This window comes from Elephas maximus, chromosome 12, assembly GCF_024166365.1.
Source record: "Elephas maximus indicus isolate mEleMax1 chromosome 12, mEleMax1 primary haplotype, whole genome shotgun sequence".
NCBI lineage: Eukaryota > Metazoa > Chordata > Mammalia > Proboscidea > Elephantidae > Elephas > Elephas maximus.
Window position 1 is genome coordinate 110024162 of NC_064830.1, and position 20753 is coordinate 110044914.

Genomic DNA, 20753 nt, shown 5'->3' on the forward strand with positions numbered 1-20753 from the left:
CAGGGAAGGCAGTGGGGTAAGAGTCAGCTGAGGGGGGCCGGTGGTCTTAGGCCCTACGGGAAAAGCCCCCTGAAAGCAGAACCGCAGGCACTAAGATGCGTTCACAGGAGGTGTGAACGGCTGAGTCGACCCTTCCTGAAACCTCTTTAGGAAGCCAGGTAGAGGTGGTTCCATCAGGAATGCCAATGGCCACAGCAGGAGGGAAGGCGGGAGGGCAGCTAGGGCCTCCACACTCGCCCACACTCACTTGGGCCTTCCTTCCAAAGGGGCGACCCGCCCGCGCCCCCTGCCGCTCCGCGCTCACCTGGGCGAGCGGATGACCCCCGCCCCGCCCCGAGCCCCGGAGGCCCCGCCCCGGGACCGGGCCCCGCCCACTCTGCTGGCCTGTCGCGACAGGTGGGCGGGGCTATGCTAATAAGGCGCGCAGGCCACGCGAGCGGCGCGGCGGCCGGGCGCACCGGGCAGGGCGGCCGTGGCCATGGCTTTGGCCGGGGCGCTGGCGGGTCTGGCCGCGGGCTTGCAGGGCGCGCGGGCCGCCCCGAGCCCGGACACCGACTCGGACACGGACTCGGAGGAGCCGAGCCTCCGGCGCGGCGCGGGCGGGCTGTTCCGCGCGCAGGTCATCCACAGCGGCCACTTCATGGTGTCGTCGCCGCACAGCGACTCGCTGGCCCGGCGGCGCGACCGCGAGGGGCCCGTGGGGCTCGCCGACTTCGGGCCGCGCAGCATCGACCCCACGCTCACCCGCCTCTTCGAGTGCATGAGCCTGGCCTACAGGTGAGGGCGGCTCCCGGCCCGACGGCTGGGGCCCCGGGCACCCACGCGGCCCGGAGCGCTGGACCCGGGGGCGCTGGGAGACCCGGCCACGCCGGCCCCCTCCCCAGCCGGCCCGGCGGCCCCCACGGCCTCGGCGCCCCGGGCCCACTCCTCCCCGCCGTCACCCTGCGCCCCTGCCCTCCGCCTCGGGCCGCTCTCCCCCAGGGAAGCGCCGGGCTGCCCCTTGGCGCCCAGGGCCCTGGGCCGTCCTCGCCCCGCCGCGCCCTCCGCTCCGGGGCCTCTCCAGCCTCCCCGCGACCCTCGGCTCGGTCCCCAGCAGCCCCGGCTCAAACCCACGCTGCTCCTGCCCCGCGCGCCACTCCCCGCCGCCCGGCGCTGTCCCGATCGTCGCCAACGTCGCCTGAGACTGACCCGGTCCCTCGTCCGCCCCCAGCTGCCGGGACATCTCTTATTGATCCGCTCGGTCAAAGGTGGTGGGAGGAGGGTGCCCTGACCCGCCCAGAGGGGCGCAGCTCGCCGAGGTGCCCCGCTTCGGGCCGGCAGAGGGTGCTGTGTCCCGGGGGCCTCGGCTCGCCGACCGGGGTCGCGGCGCCAAGCCCAGCGCCCAGCGCCTCCCAGGACCCCTGCTCCGCGCGTCCCAGAGCGCACGGGCCGCGCCCGGCCTCCGCACCTCGCCAGCGTCCCAGGGGAGGGCGCGAACCCGGGCCCTGGCCCAGCGCCCTGGAGCAAAGTTCCCCGGAGCGGAGGGACAAGGATAAATTATCAACCGGGAGCCGTAGGGGAGAAAGGAGGATAGGCTGGCCTTGATCTTTTCTCTGTGCAAATATATTTTTCTTCCTCCGCGGCGCCTCCTCTTCTGACAACCGCTGGCTGCGGACCGGCACCTGCCGCGCCGAGAGGGAGCCGGGGCTGGGGGAGGTTGCGGGCAGTGTGGCTCACCGCCCCCCCCCCGCCCCCACAGCAAAGCCGAGACCCCATTGGCTGGAGGCGATGTAACCTTGGCCCACATGCTCTGGCCCCGGGCCCAGGTCATGTTGCAACCTGATCTTCCAGGGCACCGGACCGATGTGGAAAGTTCAAATTCCTGCCCCCCCCCCAACTCCCAAAGATCACGGGACGACTCGGACAGGTCATTTCAGGTCCTGTTCCGCCAGTACACCGAATGCGGGCACCTCTAGGGGCTCCCCATTTCCACGCATCCCTAATTTTGGCTTCCTCTGTGTGACACTACACCTAGCCCTATTTGGCGGCTCACCCCACCCCCATTAGACCATGGGTGACCGAAAGGGAGGTGGCAAGGTAGGGAACGGAGCACATCCTGAGAACCGTTCCTCTGAGGGGCTGGTTGGAGGCTGATGTAAACCAATAGGGACCCCTGAGATGGAGAGCTCTGGCTGGTTGTTCTCCTCAAATACCCAGAGTATGAAATCTCTCTGCTGGGCCCTGGGGGAGTGAGAGCTGAGCCAGGGGTAGGGGGGCTCGCTGCCAGAGGAGCCTTTGGGTTCCCCATTAAAAAAAAAAAAGTAGAGGGGAAACAGGCTCAGACTGGGACAGTGTGTTAGCCCTCAAACGTTCCCAAGGATAGGGGCTTCTGGAGGGGAGAGGGTCTGGGGAGCCAGAGTGTCCAGGAGACTGACTGGATGGGAAATGTCCAGGATGTAGGAGGAGGCACTGACTGGCCAGCCTGACTAGAGAGGATGCCTGCAGGGGCCTCACTTTGCCTTCTCCACCATCAGGGAGCTGTGAGCAGGGGAGGCAGCTCTTGGGGGGGGGGGGCTGTGTTCCTTGGGTCTGTGGGTGGAAGCCCCAGGGAGGATCCAGGAAAGCACTTTTTCATGGTCAGGGCTGGCTGGCTATGGAAAGATGGCTTCTGGGACTGGAGGAGCTCGCAGACCCCTGTCAGGGGTGCTCTAGAGGGAATTCCTGCAAGGGGGGAGGGCGGAGCTGAACAGGGAGTTCTGAAATTTTTCCCCAGCCTATCCCCAAGATTCCCAGATTTCCTGTTGGTCACTGGAAGCTCTTGAACCTGGCCCCAGGCTTTTCTCCTGGGCTTGGATATTGTCAGTGTTCCCCCAAGCCCTGCCTGGGCCTTGAGTGCCCATGAGTGCCATAGCCTCCACAGGGAAGCGGAGAGGGAAGGCAGGCAGACTGGGGTTAACACTGGGTGAACTGAGTAGCCAGGAGGTTGCTGGGACACAGGCAGGGGCAACAAACCCAGGAGTCCCCCCAGGTGCCACCAAAGAAGCTGGCCCAGGAGGTGTCAGTGTACCCCCCCCCCACCACCTCTGTATGTCCCTGCTGGGCAGATGGTGTTTATCTAACTCCTGGAGGGAGGGGGCCAGCCAGCGGGCTAGGGCGTTGGGTGCTATGCTCTATTTGGGTAATGAGGCCTGTTGTCCCCTGGGTGGCAGTCCCCCCCCCTTCCCAAAGCAAACATGGGAGCTTGGAGACCAGAGAGGAGAGGGGGCCCAGTGACTGACCCTGCAGCCAAGGGGCTGCAGGGAGAGGGGCTGAGGAGTCAGACTGCCCACCCCACCACAGGATGTCCCGCCTCCCTTGGGAGAGCAGGCCGGGCTTGTCAAAGACAAGCCTTGGGGCCTCAGGCTTCCCATTAGAGCAAGGGCTGGAGAAGGTGGGCCAGAGGGGACTTGGACACAACCCCAGCTTGTAGACCGTGAGGAGGGAGGGACCATCAGGGGTCAGCTTCCTGGAGGCAAACACTTGGCCTGTGTCCCACAGGGCAGGACGCTGAGAGTAGAGCCCCTCCCTCCCACCCAGCTGACTGATGGCTAGATCTAGGGTGAGCTGCCTTCCTCTGCGCCCTGATGCCTCATCTGCTGCATACCCCCAGGAAGGGGCTCACACACAGCTCAGCTACAGATTGCCCCCTGGGACTCTGGACAGGGCAGGCAGCAGAAGGGCAGGAGGCAGTGCTGCTCCAAAGCCCCTTCTGGTGAAGAGAGCCCCTTTCCACCAAGCAGACATCATCCATCCCCCCGCGTCTCCTGGGCCTAAGGGACAGGGGGACTGATAGAGAAAAAGCCACAGGGCCTGAGTTCCGGCCATGTGATCCTGGGCATGTCCCTTTCCCTTCCTGACCCTCAGTTTCCGTAAGTAAGAAGTGGGTCTGAGAACTCCCCCAGCCAGCCCAGGAGACCAACGCCCATGAGGCTATTGGGCATTGTCCTTCCAAGGACCCAGCTGATAAACAGACTCAGCCCTGGCTCTGCTTCTGGTAGTAAATTAACAAGCAGTTGTCTCCAGAGAGCACACAGGTCCCCCCATGGGGACCTGGGAGGGTATTTCAAAGGTCCAACTCTCAGGATAGGAATTTCAGGCAGGTTAGAGTGAGGGGCAGGATTGGGGGATCCCTCAAAACGCCCCCCAGTGATGGAAAGAGTGTGGGGCTGCAGAAGCTACCCTCGTCTTCCCCTTTCTCCACTGCACCCTGACCCGCCCTCTCCCTCAACAGTGGCAAGCTGGTCTCTCCTAAGTGGAAGAACTTCAAAGGCCTCAAGCTGCTCTGCCAAGAGAAGATTCGCCTCAACAATGCCATCTGGAGGGCCTGGTATATCCAGTGTGAGTGGGCACACGGCCTCCCCAGCCAGGCAGAGGGGCTGTCCAGAAAAACCCTGGGGCCTGGCTGCAGACCTTTCGGGGAGATAGGTCCCCAGCACCAGGGCCCCTGAACAGCCTCTGACCTCTAGAGGGTTTTAGGAAATGTATCCACAGGGTGCTGCCCACTGTGAAGCTGGCCAAACTAGGTGGGTCACCCCTGGCGCTGACATGAGCTGCCGGGAGTCAGCTCAAGGCTCTTTCCTCATTGCTTTAGTGTGATCAGGTGCCTCCCATGCCAAGGTGGAAAGGGGCTGTAGACAAAGTGGGCCTGTCGCATCCTCTTACCAATGGGGGACTGAGGGTCCTCCACGGGCCTCTGCCAGCCTTTCACCTAGCCCTTGCTGAGCACCCAGTAGGTGCGCACCCTTGAGATTTGGGAGGACAGGGCCCCAAGAGGCCACATGGTGTGGAGGAAAGGACTCTGGACTTGGAGTCACCCAGAGCTCATTTCCTACCCTGCCTCTGCCCGTTGCTGGCCGTTTGGCTGTGGACAAGTTGTCTGACTGCTCTGAACCCGTTTGCTATAAAATGAGGCCAACAGGCCTACCTTTCAAGGTTGGCATCGGGATAATGGGTATGAAAGGGCCTCGCACACAGTTGGCGCCCAGTAAATGATGGTTGAACCTGATCTGCCCTTGACAAGGTAGCAGTTGTTTGGGGAAACGAGCTGCCCCCTGGTGGCAGAGCAGCAGAGGCCCCTGTGGGACCTTGTTCAGATCAGGTCGTGCTGTAGGGTCAAAGGCTGCGCTGAGCGGGGAACACACAGCCCACGCGCTGTTCTCTGTACTGGCCCTCAGAATTCGACCCAAGCGGAGAGAGGGAGTGCTTTTCTGGGCTCATCTACATGCCCAGAGTTTTCATAAGAATCTTATTTAAGGCTTCCTGGCAACCCTGGGTATTATTACCCCCATTTTATGGATGAGCAACTGAGGCCCTGAAGGTGAATGACTTGTTCAGGGTCACAGAGCATGACGGGCGCAGAGCGGGGGCTGTGTGGGGCAGCTTCTGCTGCTGCCAGCTGGCTGCCTTCCAGCCCTCACCTAAGAACACAGGCCTCCCAGCAGGTCCATGGGCGAGGTTTTCACCCTGAGGTTCTCTGAGTCTGCCATTTCTGAGAACTCACAGGATGGGCCCTGGCTAAACCAGCAAGTGTCCAGGGGAGTCAGTGTCCCTCCAAGGTCTCAGCCTTCGCCCTTCTTTCCCAAAGCTGGGCAGGACGCACACCTTTTGCCCTGCAGTAGAAATCCCCAACAGCAGAGGTGTAGTGCTGCCGGGGTCCTCACCCAGAGCCTGGTCCCCAGCTATTGCACAGGTTGCTGGCAGGACCCCTGTTCTGAGACAGAGCTGGGTTTGAGTCCTGCTCTAGCACTCCCTAGCTGTGTGACCTTGGGAAAGTCCCCAGCCTCCCTGAGCCACAGCTTGCTCATTTGTAAAACGGGCATAAAAATACTGGGTCCTACTGCTGAGGTTTGCTGTGAGTTTTTAATGAGATCATATCTCAGGCCAGGCCTGGTACACAGAAGGGCTTCCTGTGGTGAGCTGTTGGGGTTTATTGTTGTTATTGTGATAATAGTAGCAGCACATGGCAGGCATATAACAAAGGCCAGGACTCTCCTCCCGGTCTGAGCACCAGAGATTCAAAGGTGGCCTTCCGGTGAGGGGCAGGCTATGGCATGCTGCACCAGTGCCATGGCTAACCTGGAGGGCTGCCTGAGGCACAACCTAGAAGGGCCCTGCCGCCTCTCTGTGGGCTCCTGGCCTCCAAGATCTCGACCTTCCCTCGTCTGCCCACACCCCAAAATCATCTCGGTCTCCTTGGAGCTCCCCAAGCACTTTGCACCCCTCTTCAGGCAAGGACTTTCCACCTTGCCTTATCTCTTGCTATCTGTGTGCTTTCCTTATCTCCTCAGCTAAGCCGAAGGCCCTGATTCATCCCTGCTGGCCCTGTCCCAGTGTAGGTGCAAAGGGTTACGTGTCTGAGTGAATGGATGAACTTATCAGTGTTATAGAAAGCCCGTCACTGCACTCCTGTCCAAACAATAGGGTCCCTGGGCAGGGGAAGGGAGTGCCGAACTGGGCCCACTGAACCCTGGTTCACCGGGGAATTTCTTGGGGCTCATTTCCTCAGCTGGGACCCCAGGGGCAGATACACTTGAAGACCCTTCTTGCTCTAACCACCCCCCCCCCCCGCCCAGAGTACAGACACCCAAGGGCCTCTCCTTTTGTTTTCTGTCTGAATGGCCAGGACAAAACCTCCCCCTTGATCCCATGGGTATCTGTTTTGGAAACTGTCTTTTAGGACAGAGCTTTGTGAAGATGCTGAAAGTCCCAATAAATTTCACGTTCCAGTGGTCCTCTTCCTCTGTGTTCTCATTTGTCCCAGAGGAAGTTTACTGAGGCAGGACAGGCCTCCATGAACGCCGTGAAGGGTCCACGATCCTCCTCTTGGTTGGGGCTGGCAGGAAAAGTGGCTCTGTGTGGGACTCAGTGTGCCTCTATGGAAGGCCCGCTGTGAGCCAGGCTCCAGGCCAGATGCAGGATTCAGGGTGAACAGTCACACTCCTGCTGCCTTCTCAGTGGGGACAGAGACAAGCTTGCAAGGAACTAGATGATACAAGAGGAGCAGACAGGGCTGTGGGGGCAGGAGGAAGGGCTTCCTGGAGGAGGTGTTATCTTGAAGGGTTGGTAGATGGGGACAAGGCAGAGGAGGGAAGGGAAGGGTGTTCCACTTGGAAAGAAACCAGAGGGTGGGCTGTTGCGGGGAAACAGCAGAGGCTTGGTCTGGCTTCAAGGTGACACATGAAGGGTGCAGCAGGGCAGGAGAGGCAGACGGGGGCTAGGTGGAGGGGCCTGAAAGCCAAGCTAAGGTGTCTGGACTTTATCCTGAAGGCTACGGGGAGCCGTGGGGGTTTCGAATCTGAACTGTGCCTTAGGAAGAACTGAGCTGTCTGCAGCAGGAAGGTGGGCTGGAGGGTTTCAGGCTGGAGCAGGGAGGTCCAGGTGAGAAATGACAGCAAACCGGAGGACAGAGGGGAGGAGCCAGTGATAGAAGTGTCACTGGCCCTGTGGGACTGGACAACTTGAAATGCTGGGAGCCAGAGGGGAGTTTGGTGGCTGGGAGGTACTGTTGGCATCAGAGCAGTGCAGGGGAGTCACGGGCTGGGAGGGGCATCCCCAAACTTCCCGAGTGTGACGAGCTTTGGGACATCCTAGTGGGGGATCCCAGGCAGCTGAGCAATGAGCCTGGAGCTGGAAAGGGGCAGGATGAGAGGGATCCATGAAAAGTGGTCAGGAAGGCAGGAGGAGAGGGGGAAGGTTCCCAGGGCATAGGGAGGAGGTGGGTGTTACAAGGAGCTTGTTGGGTGCTTTGCAGCTGAGGTCTCAGAGGGTGCGGCAGGGAAAGCCACAGGATGGGGCCTTGAGTTCAGGACTGGGTCAATGGGGCATGGGGGCAGATGCCGAGCTGGAGGGATACCAATGAGTCCGGGAGGTGAGGAAGTGGTGGTGGCAAGTGTTGATAACTCTTCCAGAATTTGGTGAGAAAGAAAGTGGTGGAAGGCTAGCTTGTCAGGGTAGCAAAGGGAAGGGGAAAAAGGAGAGCCTGGAATGTGTTTATGGGCCTGAGGGTCAGGATTGGAGACTGGGGGGAAGGGGGGGGGGAGTGGAGGTTTTCACCCTCAGATAGGTAGCCTGAAGTGGACAAGGGTGGTTTTCTTAGATGGGGGTTGGGCGGTGCAGAGGAGCCTGAGGCTGGGGACCAAGGGCCCTGGGCCTGTCATTCTGATCCTAGACCTTCACTCCCGGTGGCCTGCAGTCCCATAGTCCCATTCAGCGAGCACTACCTAGGCACCTCCTAGGCTCCTAAGGCACAGGAGGTGGGGGAGGTTCATTTAGCAGTCAGCACAGAAGAGGGCGATGTGGGAGGGCTAAGTAGGAAGGAAGGCTTCCTGGAGGAGGTGGCACTTAGGCCGGGCAATGAAGGCCAGGCAGAATTTTGTAGTGTATCACTTGAACCCCAGTCCCCTTGGGATGGAGGATGAGGAAGCTGAGCGATCCCTGACCAGGCCCCCCTTCCCTTAGACGTGGAGCGGAGGAAGAGCCCCGTGTGTGGCTTCGTGACACCCCTGCAGGGGCCTGAGGCTGACGAGCACCGGAAACCGGAGGTAGCGGCCTCGGGAGTGCCCACGCACCTGCCCACCCACCTGCCCGGCCCAGACAGGGACTGGGGAGGGTGGGGCCGCCGATCGGTGCCAGCCGTGCCCTGAGCCCTTGCCCCACCTTCCCCAGGCCGTCGTCCTGGAGGGGAATTACTGGAAGCGGCGCATCGAGGTGGTGATGCGCGAGTACCACAAGTGGCGCATCTACTACAAGAAGCGGGTCAGCGGAGGCCCGGGGGAGACCCCAGACCCTCGCCCTGTGGCTGCGCCCGCCGCCTGCTCCCAGGAGAGCCCTTCTCTGTGGGCGCGGCCGACAGCGCCACCGTGCGGCCACAGGGCCTCCTCGCAGCCTTCTTAACCTGCGAGGGTGCTCCCGAGGGGAGATGGGGGACCCCATAGATCTGGGTGGGAGCTTCTGAGTGGAGGAGGCCTTGGGGGGAATGGGGTAGAAAGGGGCAAGGGAGCCAGTGTCCAACTCTGTGTCCTGCAGCTCCGTAAGTCCAGCAGGGAAGGTGACCTCCTGGCCCCTAAGCAGGTGGGTGTTCCCTGGCCGCAGGATCTGCTGGGTAGGCCGGGCACTGGCCAGGGGTTCGGGTGGGGTGTGAGGCAATGGGAGTGACTGCTGTTCCTCTGGCTGAGCCCCATTCCTTTTGTGAAGGGAAACTTTGGAGGCTGCAGCAGTGGGGAGACCCCAAGCCTTCTGGTTGACTGAGCAGATGTTGGGGAGGCATGGGGGAGCAGGAGGGTCCCAGACAGGAAAAGGTGTATGGGGCAGGAAGAGGACCCTTAGCTCTCCAGTGGGCCATCTCAGTCCATCGCCCTGGGGAATGCTGTGAGAGGCCAGTGGAGGTGGTCCTGGCCTTTCAGGCAGCAAAAAGGATCCCCCAGAGACAGGTGAGCGGAGCTGTGCACAGGGAGCTTCTGGCCAGCTGATGGCTTCACCTCCTGGGCAGGGAGGTGTGGAGCAGAGGGGTCCTCCTGTGCTGACAGCTCTGTCTCCCTAGGCGGAGGGGGGGTGGCAGCCACCGGAGCGATGGCGAGAACAGCTCTTCTCCAGTGTGGTGCCTGTGTTGCTGGGGGGCCCAGAGGAGGAGCCCGGCGGGCGGCAGCTCCTGGACCTCGACTGCTTCTTGTCCGACATCTCCGACACTCTCTTCACCATGACTCAGCCCAGCCCCGCACCCCTGCAGCTACCCCCCGAGGATGGTGAGGGCCTGCACTCAGGAAGCAGGTTGGGAAGAGAGGCTCAGGCCTGTGAGCATCCAGGCACTGAGAGAGGACAGCCGGGAGTGGGGAGGCTCAGTGACCCCCAGTCCATGCCACTTCTGTCCCTCCAGCCTACGTGGGCAATGCTGACATGATCCAGCCAGACCTGGCACCTCTGCAGCCCAGCCTGGATGATTTCATGGAGATCTCAGGTGTGGCAGGCCCCTCCTGGGAGGTGGGAGGATGTATGGGTAATTTTCAAGATCTCCCTCTGTCTGGCTTTGGGACGCAGCTGGTGTGGCCTTGGACGAGGGCAGGCCCAGGCAGGGTACCTGGCTAGGGAACCAGGGCCTTTGAGGCTGCAGGCAACTTCTGCTGAGCTTCAGGGGCTTCCAGGAAAGCCATGGATGCAGGGACCCTCAGGGAAGAGAGGGGCTTTGATTTGTTTGGGTTTATTATTTATGTAATGCATTTTTAAACTGCTTATTAAAGAAAATTTCCAACATGCACACAAGTAGAGAAACAGAGTAGTTTGATGAGCCCCATGTAAGCAGCTTTAGCACTTATCAGCGGTCCACCAGTTAGTGGAGACCTCAGCACTCCTTTCCTCCCTTGTTATGTTTAAGCAAATCCCGGGCTTCACATCTTGTAATGCATTTTTTTAAGTAAAGGGTTTCCCTGCCTCCCTCTCCTGACCCCGGATACTAGTTCCCCTCAAAGACTGCAGGTTTGGTCTGTGTCCCTCCAGAGATACTTGTCTCTGTATTGGCACAAGTGTCTGTGTTGTTTTCCCAGCAGGCTCTTTCCCACTTTGCTGTCACTCTTGGAGACTGTCCTCACATTCCTACACCTGGTGCCGCTGGAGCTGTTGGGGGCTAGGTGGACATGAGGGCTCAGTCGGTCTGACCCAAGGCCTTGGGGGGGGGGCAGAAAGAAGCTCCCTGGGATAAAGGGCATAATGTCAGTGTCCCCTCCTTTCCACAGGGTCCTGTGCCTGTCAGTCAAGAGGTGGTGGCCTATGGGGTGGGGACTAGAGAAGGAGGAACCACCTCCAGCCCTGGGGTGGGGGGTAGGGGCTACAGGGGCAGAAGTGTCCATGGCAGTGCCCTGGGAGCAGACCAGCCTGGTAGGGTGGCCCCCTGTCTGGGCACACGGACCCCTGCCACAGGTAGGAGCCCAGTAGGCCCCACCCCAGGCTCTGGGCAAAACCAGGACACTGCTGGGGGTGGGAAGCAATGTCTCTCAACCCAGGGTGGCTGCTGGGGTGGGGCACGTATGGGCAAGCTATGGTAAGAGGACTTGAGGCTGTGGTCTCAAAAGCTAAGCATGCTGGGAGGGCAGGGAGCACCCCAAGACTAGGGCCGCGCCTTGATTGACGGGATAGCTCCTCCCACGAGAAGGAACCAGAACTGTGGGGCAAGGGAGCTAGGAGGGCTCAGTGAGGGAGCTCAGGAGGGACTGGGGGAGGGGATGGCATGTCAGTGGGGGGAGCAGGGGCCTAGGGCTCAGGGATCAGCGGGTGGCTGGGGCTAGGTAGCAACTTCTCTCCGTGGCTGGGCAGGGGGACAAGCACAGGCAGCGTATAGAAAGGGGATGAGATAGCTTGCTAGTCCATGACCTGCCCGGGCCCTGGGGCAGTGGGCAGCAGCAGCGGGCAGCAGCAGTGGGCAGGGAGTGCGTCTCTGGCCTTCAGCCAGGCCAGGCCCAAGCATGGCATTGGTTCTAGGGCCCAGGCCTCAGGGGTCTGGGGATGAGGCCCACGGTCCCTGGAGGTGGAAGACTAGTGACCACTCACCCAGGCCCTCTGTTAAAGCAAGAGCACGTGGCCCAGGAAATACATGCACCTATGTGCTCACACACACACACACACACACACACACACACACTCAGTCACGACAGACATGGGCTCAGACCAGACATGCACACACCAAGCCCTTCACATCAGGACAGCTTCACAGGGCTCAGGTAGAGCTGTGGATATGGGGACAGACACACGAGGAGACAGACAGGTGCTTCACGCAGACCACATGGTGACACGCAGGCCTCGTGTCTTCTGACAGAGTCACATGAGACACACACATGTTTGACCCCACTAGGTTCTAGGTTTGGGGTGGCCCTATCTAACCCATTTCTGGGTATCCTTAGAGGTGGCTCTGGGGAGAGAGGCCTGACCAGCTCTCTTGGCCAGTGTGTGGGGGGAAGAATACAGGGCTGGAACCCAGCCGGGGCCTCTGGGAGCTGCCTAGGTGGGGTCGGATCTGGCCAGACCAGCCCAGCCTTGGGAGCTGGTGAGGGCTGAAGGCTGGTCAAGGTCAGAGAAAGGTGCCCGGAAGGGAGCGGGTGGACAGGCGGCACCCAGGCCCGGGATGTGGTTAGGGCCGCAGGCAGCTGCTTCCCAAAACCAGAATAGCCTAGGTCTTACACAACCCGCACCCCAAACAATCTGGCTGCCCGCCTCCCCACCAGTGCGTCTAGGGTTTTCAGCTACCTCTCATTCCTGCCTCCACTCTGAGCCCACCCTCTGACCCCTGACCATCACCCCATTAGGCCCTTCGCCCCACTACCCTGTAGCCCCACCCATTGACCTTCCAACAAACCCACCTTGTCCCAGACCCACTGACCTCCTGACCCCTCTGACCTCTAACACACCCCTTGAACTCCTGTCAACACCAGGGCCTTCCCCATCCCAGGCCTTCTCCCCTTGGACCCACCCCATTCCCTGCCTGGCAGTCTCTGCTGTCCCCCATTCTCCCTTTCTATACCCCCACAGAGCTGCTGTGGAGAGCAGGCAAGGGGACCAGACAGGCCTGGGAATGAGGAGGGGGCTTCAGGAGTAAAGTATGGGAGCCAAGGGAGGGCTGCTTCCTGGGGTCCCTGTGCACAGCCCACATTCCCTCTGCCTCCCACCCAGCCTTTGCTGCTGCTTCCCCTGACTGAGACAGAAACTCTCCCGTTTCACAATCTCCTGTGGAAGCTGCCCCCCCACCCTGTCTGCAAGTCCCCACCCCACCGCCTGCCCCGTCTGGGGAGAGGGTGCCAGGCTCTCCTCCCTCCCCCTGGTTGCCATCCCGCCTGAGCCCTAACTGCTGCCACCCTGTGTGTCTGAATTACAGATTTCTTCACCAACTGCCGCCCGCCACAGACGCCCTCAAACTTCCCGGAGCCCCCCAGCTTCAGCCCCATGACTGACCCCCTCTTCAGTGGGATCCTGAGCCCGGAGGTGCCCCCCAACCCCCTGTTGGGCATGGCCCACCTTTCAGGCCACCGCCTGCAGGTGAGCTCACTCCCTACCCCAGCCCCTCCCACCTCACCTGAGCACTGGCTCCTGGCCCCCCCAGCACCTCCCACCTCACCTGAGCACTGGCTCCTGGCCCCATGCGCTTTGTGTTCAGTTTCATGTTCTGTTATCACTTCCTGAGTGCCCAGCCTGGAGCTGGCTTGACACAGGGAGACTGGAGGGGACAGAGGAGCCCATCTCTGCCCCGTGGGGCACAGCTGGACTCAAGGGATGTGGGAGGGAGGATGAGGTCAGGGGAGCACAAGCAGCATCCTGCTGAGGGCTGGGATGCTTGTGGAAGACTTCCTGGAGGAGGGGGACCTCTGCCTTGGCAAATGGTTGGGTTTGGACAGAGCAAGAGACCAGCAGAGGGCAAGCCAGATGGGAGGGACATCACGAACGAAAGCTCGGAGACGAGAAGTAAATGAGCCAAAATGTTTAGGAAAGAACGCATCTACGATTTTGGCTCAAGAACTTCCAGCCTAATTCAGATGGTGCCTCACTGCTCCTGGGTCAGGTTTCATTTCCCTCCCTCAGTAGGCTTTCAGGCAATATCTAGTTGGTGGTTGAGGTGTCTCTTACCTCCCCAAGCCTGTGAATTTCTTGCTGGAAGGGCTGTGGTTGCTCACCATTGCACCCCCTGCACCTAGCACAGTCTGGCACATAGCAGGCACTTGGTAAATGGTTGACCAATGAGGAAACAAGTGAGTGGACAGGTGAATAGGTGTGTTTGTACATGGAAAGGTGGGTTGTAGATGGAGATGGGTGGATCCATGGTTGGTGAATATATGGGCCAGCGGGTGGTAGGTTGGATGGGTGGGCTAGTGGTTGGATAAATAGTTTGGTAGATCCATGAATGGGCTAGTAGGTAGAGAAATGGCTGGTGAATATATGGATGGTGGATAGATGGATTATGATGGGTAAGGAGCCCTGGTGGCACGACAGTTAAGCACTCAGCTGCTTACCAAAAGGTTGGTGGTTGAAACCCCCCCAGCAGCTCCGTGGGAAAAAGACCTGGCGATGTGCTTCCATGAAGGTTACAGCCTAGAAAGCCCTATGGGGTAGTTCTACCCTGTCACATGGGGTTGCTATGAGTTGAAATCGACTTGATGGCACCCAACAAGAACACCATGGGTAGGTTGGTGGATAACGGAAGGAATGGTTGGATAAACTGGCATGCTGGCGTAGTGATAGGTCGATGAGCTAGCTCGGAGGTGAGAGGATAAATGGGTAGGTGAGTGGTTGGAGGATGAATGGTTGGACAGATGAGTTAGTGGGTGGTTGATAAACGACATGGTGGATGAATGAATGAGCAGGAAGGTTGATGCTCTTCTCATGACTGCTGTGTCTGTAAACGTGTTCCACTCTTGGTGCCTGTGTGTTGGAAAGGGATCGTTTCTTCTATCTCTCCCCAGTGCCCAGCCCAGAGCTCAGCCAGGGCAGGAGGCTGCCTGGGTGCCTGCAAGGGCCAGCTTTCCTCTCTGCTCTCTGAGTATCCATGTGTCTCCCCAAACCAGGCTCGGAACAGCTGCCCTGGTCCCTTGGACTCCAGTGCCTACTTGAACTCTGATTTCCTCCTTCCTGAAGACCCCAAGTCCAAACTCCCACCCCCTCCCACACCCCCACCCCTCCTCCACTACCCTACCTCAGCCAAGGTGCCAGGCCTGGAGCCCTGCCCCTCACCTGCTTTCCCTCCCATGGCCCCACCCCATGCTTTGCTACAGGAAGAGCCCCTCTTCTCTCCCAGGTTCCCATTCCCTGCTGCCCCTCCTGCCACAGGAGCGTCCCCCCTGCCTGCTCCCACAGCCTTCCCACCCAGCCCACAGCCTGGGTCAGGCCCTGCCCCAGCCCCCTTCCCTGTAGACCTTTTGCCCTCAGGGTATCCGGAGCCCACATTTGGGCCTCATTTTGCAGTGCCTCGGGGCATGCGGCCCAGAGGCAAGCCCCCCACCCCATGCCCTAGAGGGCGGAAGCCCACCCCCACCACCTTGGACCCTGCCACCGCCAGCCCCACTGCCAGTGCTGGAGGCACCAACCCCTGCCTCACACAACTGCTCACAGCAGGTGAGATTGAAGCGACAGGGCCAAATGGGGAGGTGGGGCCACACTTGAAAGTGGGGAGCCTCTGGGAGCAGAGGGGGAAGGTTAAGGGGCAGGCTCAGGGGGTAGGTTGGCGAGGAGTTAGGGGCATAGGCCACATAGCCCAGGGGAGTGTGGGCTACTGGAGGAGAGGGCTGAGTCTTGGGGGCGGTGGGCTGGCACTAGCCCCAGGACCCTCATACGTCTGCCTGTCCACAGCCAAGCCTGAGCAAGCTCTGGAACCGCCCCTTGTGTCCAGTGCTCTCCTCCGGCCTCCAGGGTCGCCGGTAAGATGGTGGGCACTGGGAAGTTGGGTGAGCCCAGGGGCTTCACCCCGACTCTCTGCCCTTCTCTACCCCAGCAGATGGTCCCTGAACTCCCCTGCACCTTCCTTCCCCTGACCCCGGCCCCCACACCGCCCCGGCCTCCTCCAGGCCCCACCACACTGGCCTCTCCCAGGCCCCTGATTGTTCCCAAAGTGGAGCGGCTCTCACCCCCAGCGCCCAGCGGTAAAGAGGGGTTGCAGGGCTTGGGGGACTGTGGGGGGTGGAGGGAGGGAAAGGAAGGAGAGGGGGCTGTGTCTGGGGTCAGGATGAGAAGGACAAGGCAATGGCACCCTCTCCTCTGAGTTGGTCTGTCGGTCTGTCTGTCCCTGGCACAGGTGGTGAGCGGCGGCTCTCTGGGGAGCTCAACTCCATACTAGGCCCGGGGGCTCTGAACCTCTGCGTCTCACCCCCTCAACCCATCCTAAGCCGGGGGCGCCCAGACAACAACAAGGCAGGTGCCATCCCCCTACCCTCAAGATCCCGTTGCTACCCCCAGGCCTCCCAGGAGTTTCCTAGGCTCACCCCACTATCTCCCCCAAGACCGAGAACCGGCGCATCACCCACATCTCTGCAGAGCAGAAGCGACGCTTCAACATCAAGCTGGGGTTCGACACCCTGCATGGGCTGGTGAGCACACTCAGTGCCCAGCCCAGCCTCAAGGTGAGCCCCCAGCCCAGGCTGGCACCTCCAGAACCCCAGGGCCCCTTCCTGGGGCCCTACCCAAGACCAAACCCCAGGACACCCCAAGCTCTGCGACCTCCTTCCACCCCAGAGCCCCCGTGGGTCCCAGGGTAGGGCAGCCTCAGCACCTGAGCCTCGGGGTGGCTCCCGCAGGTGAGTAAAGCAACCACGCTGCAGAAGACGGCCGAGTACATCGCCATGTTGCAGCAGGAGCGGGCGGCGATGCAGGAGGAGGCGCAGCGGCTGCGTGACCAGATCGAGGAGCTCAACGCCGCCATTAAGTAGGCGAGGGGTGGGCGCCGGACAAGGGGGCGTGCTGCTCAGCTCAGCGCCGCCATTAAGTAGGCGAGGGGTGGGCGCCGGGCCAGAGGGCATGCTGCCGGCGCCGGCCCCTGACCCAGCCATGCCCCCAGCCTCTGCCAGCAGCAGTTGCCTGCCACCGGGGTGCCCATCACACACCAACGCTTTGACCAGATGCGCAGCATGTTTGATGACTATGTCCGGACCCGAACGCTGCACAACTGGAAGTTCTGGGTGGTATCCTCGCTCGGACTCAGGCTGGGCAGCTATGGGGGCAGCACCAGAGGTCAGGCAGGGGTCTGGGGTTGCTCCCCAGGTGAAGAGATTGCGATTCTGTCCCCTCCCAGGCCCTCGGCATCTTGGCCAGCAGGCTTGCCCACTAATGAGCTAGGAGCAGAGAAGGAAACTGAGGGAGCTGTAGCCCTGCCCTCAGGAAGCCCCATAGGGGAGTCTGGAGAACCTTAACTCTGAGTAGGGCCAGGCCTTGAGAAGACAGGGACTCTCACTCCCTCACCCTGGCTCAGGAGTCAAACTCTTGACTGAGCCAGGGCTGGAGCCCAAGGATGGGGTACCGTCCAGCACAAAAGGCGGAGCCAGAGGGAGGGGGTTGAGGACCAGAGAGCCAAGCAGGCCTTGGAAGGAGTGGGGTGCTGCAGCAGGAGCCCTTGGAATTTGAGGTTAGATAGTGGCCAGCCACTCCCCCAGGTTGGGACAGGTTTCAGGGTGACATGTGAGGTGGGTGAGGCTGCTGGCTGGACAGCGGGCCTGCTCCTTGACCTGAGCCCAGTTCAGCATCCTCATCCGGCCTCTGTTCGAGTCCTTCAACGGGATGGTGTCCACGGCAAGCCTGCAGAGCCTCCGCCAGACCTCGCTGGCCTGGCTGGACCAGTACTGCTCCTTGCCCGCGCTCCGGCCAAGTACGTAAGCAACTGCCTGCCCCCTGGAAGCACCCTGCTCAGACCCCAGCTCCAGCCTCCCCCCAACACAGCCTAGCATTTTGGCCACCTCACCATGCCATCTGGGTGGTCTTCTGGCCAGCGGGATGGTGTCAGATGAGGTCCTGGGAGGGGCTGTGCTCCCCCATCCCTTTGTCTTCAGTATCCAGGAATGGGGCCCTGACCCCAGAAGGTGAATTAATCTCCCTCTGTCTCTCTCTCACCAGCTGTCCTGAACTCCCTACGCCAGCTGAGCACGTCTACCTGTATCCTTACAGACCCAGACCGCATACCTGAGCAGGCCACACGGGCAGTCACAGAGGGCACCCTTGGCAAAACTTTATAGTGCTTGCCAAGCCCTTTGCTCACTCAGCTGCCCTGAGGCGGCCATCCCTGGGCATGGGCTCCAGGGACAACTTCTGGGCACTCCCCTCCTGCCCAAGCCCTGGCTGTCCTCTCCCTGAGGTTGAGCAGGGCCCACCATGCAGGCTCATCCCACATCTTGGAAGCACTATGCAGGGGAGGGTTGAGTCTGCTCCCTGTTCCACCACTGACACTGTGACCTTGGGCCATTCATACTGCCTCCTCGGCCTCCATTTTCCAGGCTGCAGAATGGGGATGGGGGGGATTCAACCAGAAGGTGATCCCCAGGCCTTTCTAGCTGGGACCCTTGGGGCCTAGGCTGGCAGCTCAGGGAGCTTGGAGGGGAGAGGATGACACTGCTTCTCTGTTACTCCTACCTGCTCCCCCACAGCAGGGGTATCGGCCTCTGCTCCTGAGCAGAGAAGCAGAAATCCCAGTGGGGCTGCAGGATGGCTTCCCCTGGCTGATCCTGGAAAGACCAGGACAGGGAGTGGCCAGAGCAGGACAGGCTTCTTGTGTGTGTGTGTGGATGTGTGTGTGGGTTTTGTAAAGAGCTCTTGACCAATAAAAACAAGAACTGCCAGCCAGTGTGTCGCTGTGATTATCGGCGTGTCTCTCTCCAGAATGAAGAGCAAGCAGCTCGGCAGTGGAGGTGGCCTTGCAGGCCATGAAAGGGCTTAGCTTTTCCTCTAAGCTGGAAGCCACTGGAGGGTTTTGAGTAGAGGTGCGACAACCCCAGATGTAGCTTCTTAACGAGATCCCTCTGCATGCTGCTTTGAGAGAGGCTGTGGCAGGCGAGGGCAGAAACAGGAGACCAGAGAGGAGGCTGCTGTAGTCATCCAGGGAGAGGTGATGGTGCTGGGACCAGGGCGAGAACAGAGACAGGAAGGGGTGGGATTCTGGACACTTTCTGCAGGTTGAACCAAGAGGATTTGCAATTGAAGAGAGACATTGAAATGACTCAGGTTTCTGGCCTGAGCAACTGGAAGGAAGGAGCTGCCATTAACTGCAGTGGAGACAGCTGTGGGTAGAGGAAAGAGGACAGGCTGCCTCCTCTCAGACAGCTGGGGTTAGGTCTGCACGTGCCGCCTCTGCAGGCTCAGCAAGGCTTCTTTGATCTGGAATCGCCAAGGCTGGGAGAGTCAGGATGGAGCCCCTGAACCCAGCTGCTTGTTCTCAAACATCCCCACCCCACTGCCTGTCCCTCCTTTTGAGCTGCAAAGCCTAGTAGTCAGGGCTATCTGCTCAGACAGAACTAGCCAGGGCAGAAATGGACAGCCAGCTTATTGCCCCCCTTCCTGGGGACATAGGCAAATGGTTAATGCTCTTGGCTGCTAACTGAAAGGTTGGAGGTTTGAGTCCACCCAGAGGCACCTCAGAAGAAAGGCCTGCTGATCTACTTCTGAACGGTCAGCCACTGAAGACACTGTGGGGCGCAGATCTACTCTGACACACGGGGGTCACCGAGAGTTGGAATTGACCTGGAGGCAGCTGGTGCTGGTACATCTACAGATGCACCCAGACATGTGCTGTTACATCTGGGAACAAGGTTATCTATTCCAGCATTTTCTCTAATAGCGAAGGATTGAAACCAACCTAAATGCCTATCAGTGAGAAGCTAGTAACAGTTGTTGCCTCCAGGAAGGAGACCTGGGTAGCTAGGGAGAATTTTGAACTATGTGATATTATTCAAAAAAATCAAATTGAAAAAAAGAGCATAGCGCTCACAGGGTTGGGGGAGGAAGAAGGCCCCCTCAGCCAGCCTGCCGTCTGCACGCCGCATCCTCTGTTCCTTCTTCTGTGAAGCAAGCCCACCTTGGCTCCCACCAGCCCAGCAAGGGAGCGGAAGCCCCACAAAATGGGGTCTGAGGTCTGTGAGGGCTGGAAACATGTCTCCTCTATGCACAGCATCCTCGTTTTGTAGCAGACTGCCTGGCACACAACAAGCTTAATAAATAGTTGTTGAACGGTTGAATGGTACAGAGAGTGGCTTCTTAAGGGAGGTTCTCAGAGGCACTGATGTCCCACTCAGAGGCTTTGAAGAATGGCTCAGGACTTACAGAATGAAGTAGGAGGAAGCTGTAAAGCAGGCCAGGGACAAAGGCCTGGGTGCAGGACCACGCAAGGCTGGCCTAGGGGAGTTGACTGTGCTGTGGGAAGTGGGGAGAAATAAGGTTGGAGAGGGAAGTAGGGGCCAGATGGGAATGGGCCTCAAAGACCACCCCAAGAAATGTGGACTGGTCCCTAGAACCAATGGGGAGGTTTGAGGAGGGGAGGTAAGGTTGGGATTTGGGCTTAGGAAGCTGGCTGGGGGCAGAGGAGAAGGTGGGCCAGGGGCAAGGAACTACCTACTCTGGCTGTCACTGGGCACTAGGTGGGGGCTGGGCCACTGTCCTGCTGCCCTCCCATTGGTAGAATGGCTGGGCAGCCTGGTGAGCCAGGGCTGGAGACAGAAGTGATGCCAGCCAGTGCCACTTGAGGTGCCAACATGGGTCTATCACTCCCACAGCCAGGCTTCTAGGCACCCCTCCTAAGAGCCCTTCCTCCATGGCCAGGAGAAGGTCCAGAGAGGCTTGCCACCTTCAAAGTTATAAGAAGGTAGAGCTGGGACCAAGAAGTGGAAGTGATGGGGCTGGCCATTGGAACCATGTGCTACCTCAGGGGGTAGTGATCTCCCTATGATGCCAGGTATGGAAGCAGAGGATGGATGACCACTTGGCTGGGTTGTCTTAGAATGAATCAATACTTCAGATGGGAAGTTGGGGTAGAATTCCTCAGAGGCCCCAATCTTCATTCATTCTTCCATGCATTTATTCATTGAACAAATGTTTACTGAGGGCCTACTATGTGCCAGGCAGTAGTCTTGGCTCCGGGGATTCTGTTTGCTGCTGTATCCTTCTCTTCAGGGAGCTGACACTGAAGAGATTAGCCTGGAGAGTCTGAATTTTCTTATGCCTTCTTAGAGCTTCTGGAGACAGTTGCAGGAGGTAAACAGCAGACAAATTCCTCTGTGGACTTTCAGTTTCCCTTGTTC

General features: G+C 59.9%; 1 protein-coding gene across 4 annotated transcripts; it reads left to right on the top strand.

Annotated features, from left to right (window-relative positions):
* Nucleotides 1-456: 456 nt before the first annotated feature.
* On the top strand, nucleotides 457-18296 carry MLXIPL (MLX interacting protein like). Of its 4 annotated transcripts, none has more exons than XM_049904352.1 (17): nucleotides 457-777; nucleotides 4250-4356; nucleotides 8476-8558; nucleotides 8683-8772; nucleotides 9043-9087; nucleotides 9557-9758; nucleotides 9890-9970; nucleotides 12872-13032; nucleotides 14451-15099; nucleotides 15334-15401; nucleotides 15476-15623; nucleotides 15776-15891; nucleotides 15981-16100; nucleotides 16275-16402; nucleotides 16535-16658; nucleotides 17209-17342; nucleotides 17584-18296. In XM_049904352.1, exons 1-17 carry the CDS (start codon nucleotides 479-481, stop codon nucleotides 17651-17653), a joined length of 2625 nt encoding a protein of 874 aa, XP_049760309.1. In that variant the 5' UTR covers nucleotides 457-478; the 3' UTR covers nucleotides 17654-18296. The 4 variants fall into 4 exon arrangements, with proteins under 4 accessions (XP_049760309.1, XP_049760307.1, XP_049760308.1 ...); XM_049904350.1 differs by having other exon boundaries at nucleotides 17209-17338; XM_049904351.1 differs by having other exon boundaries at nucleotides 15479-15623; nucleotides 17209-17338.
* The last annotated feature ends 2457 nt before the right edge of the window (nucleotides 18297-20753 follow it).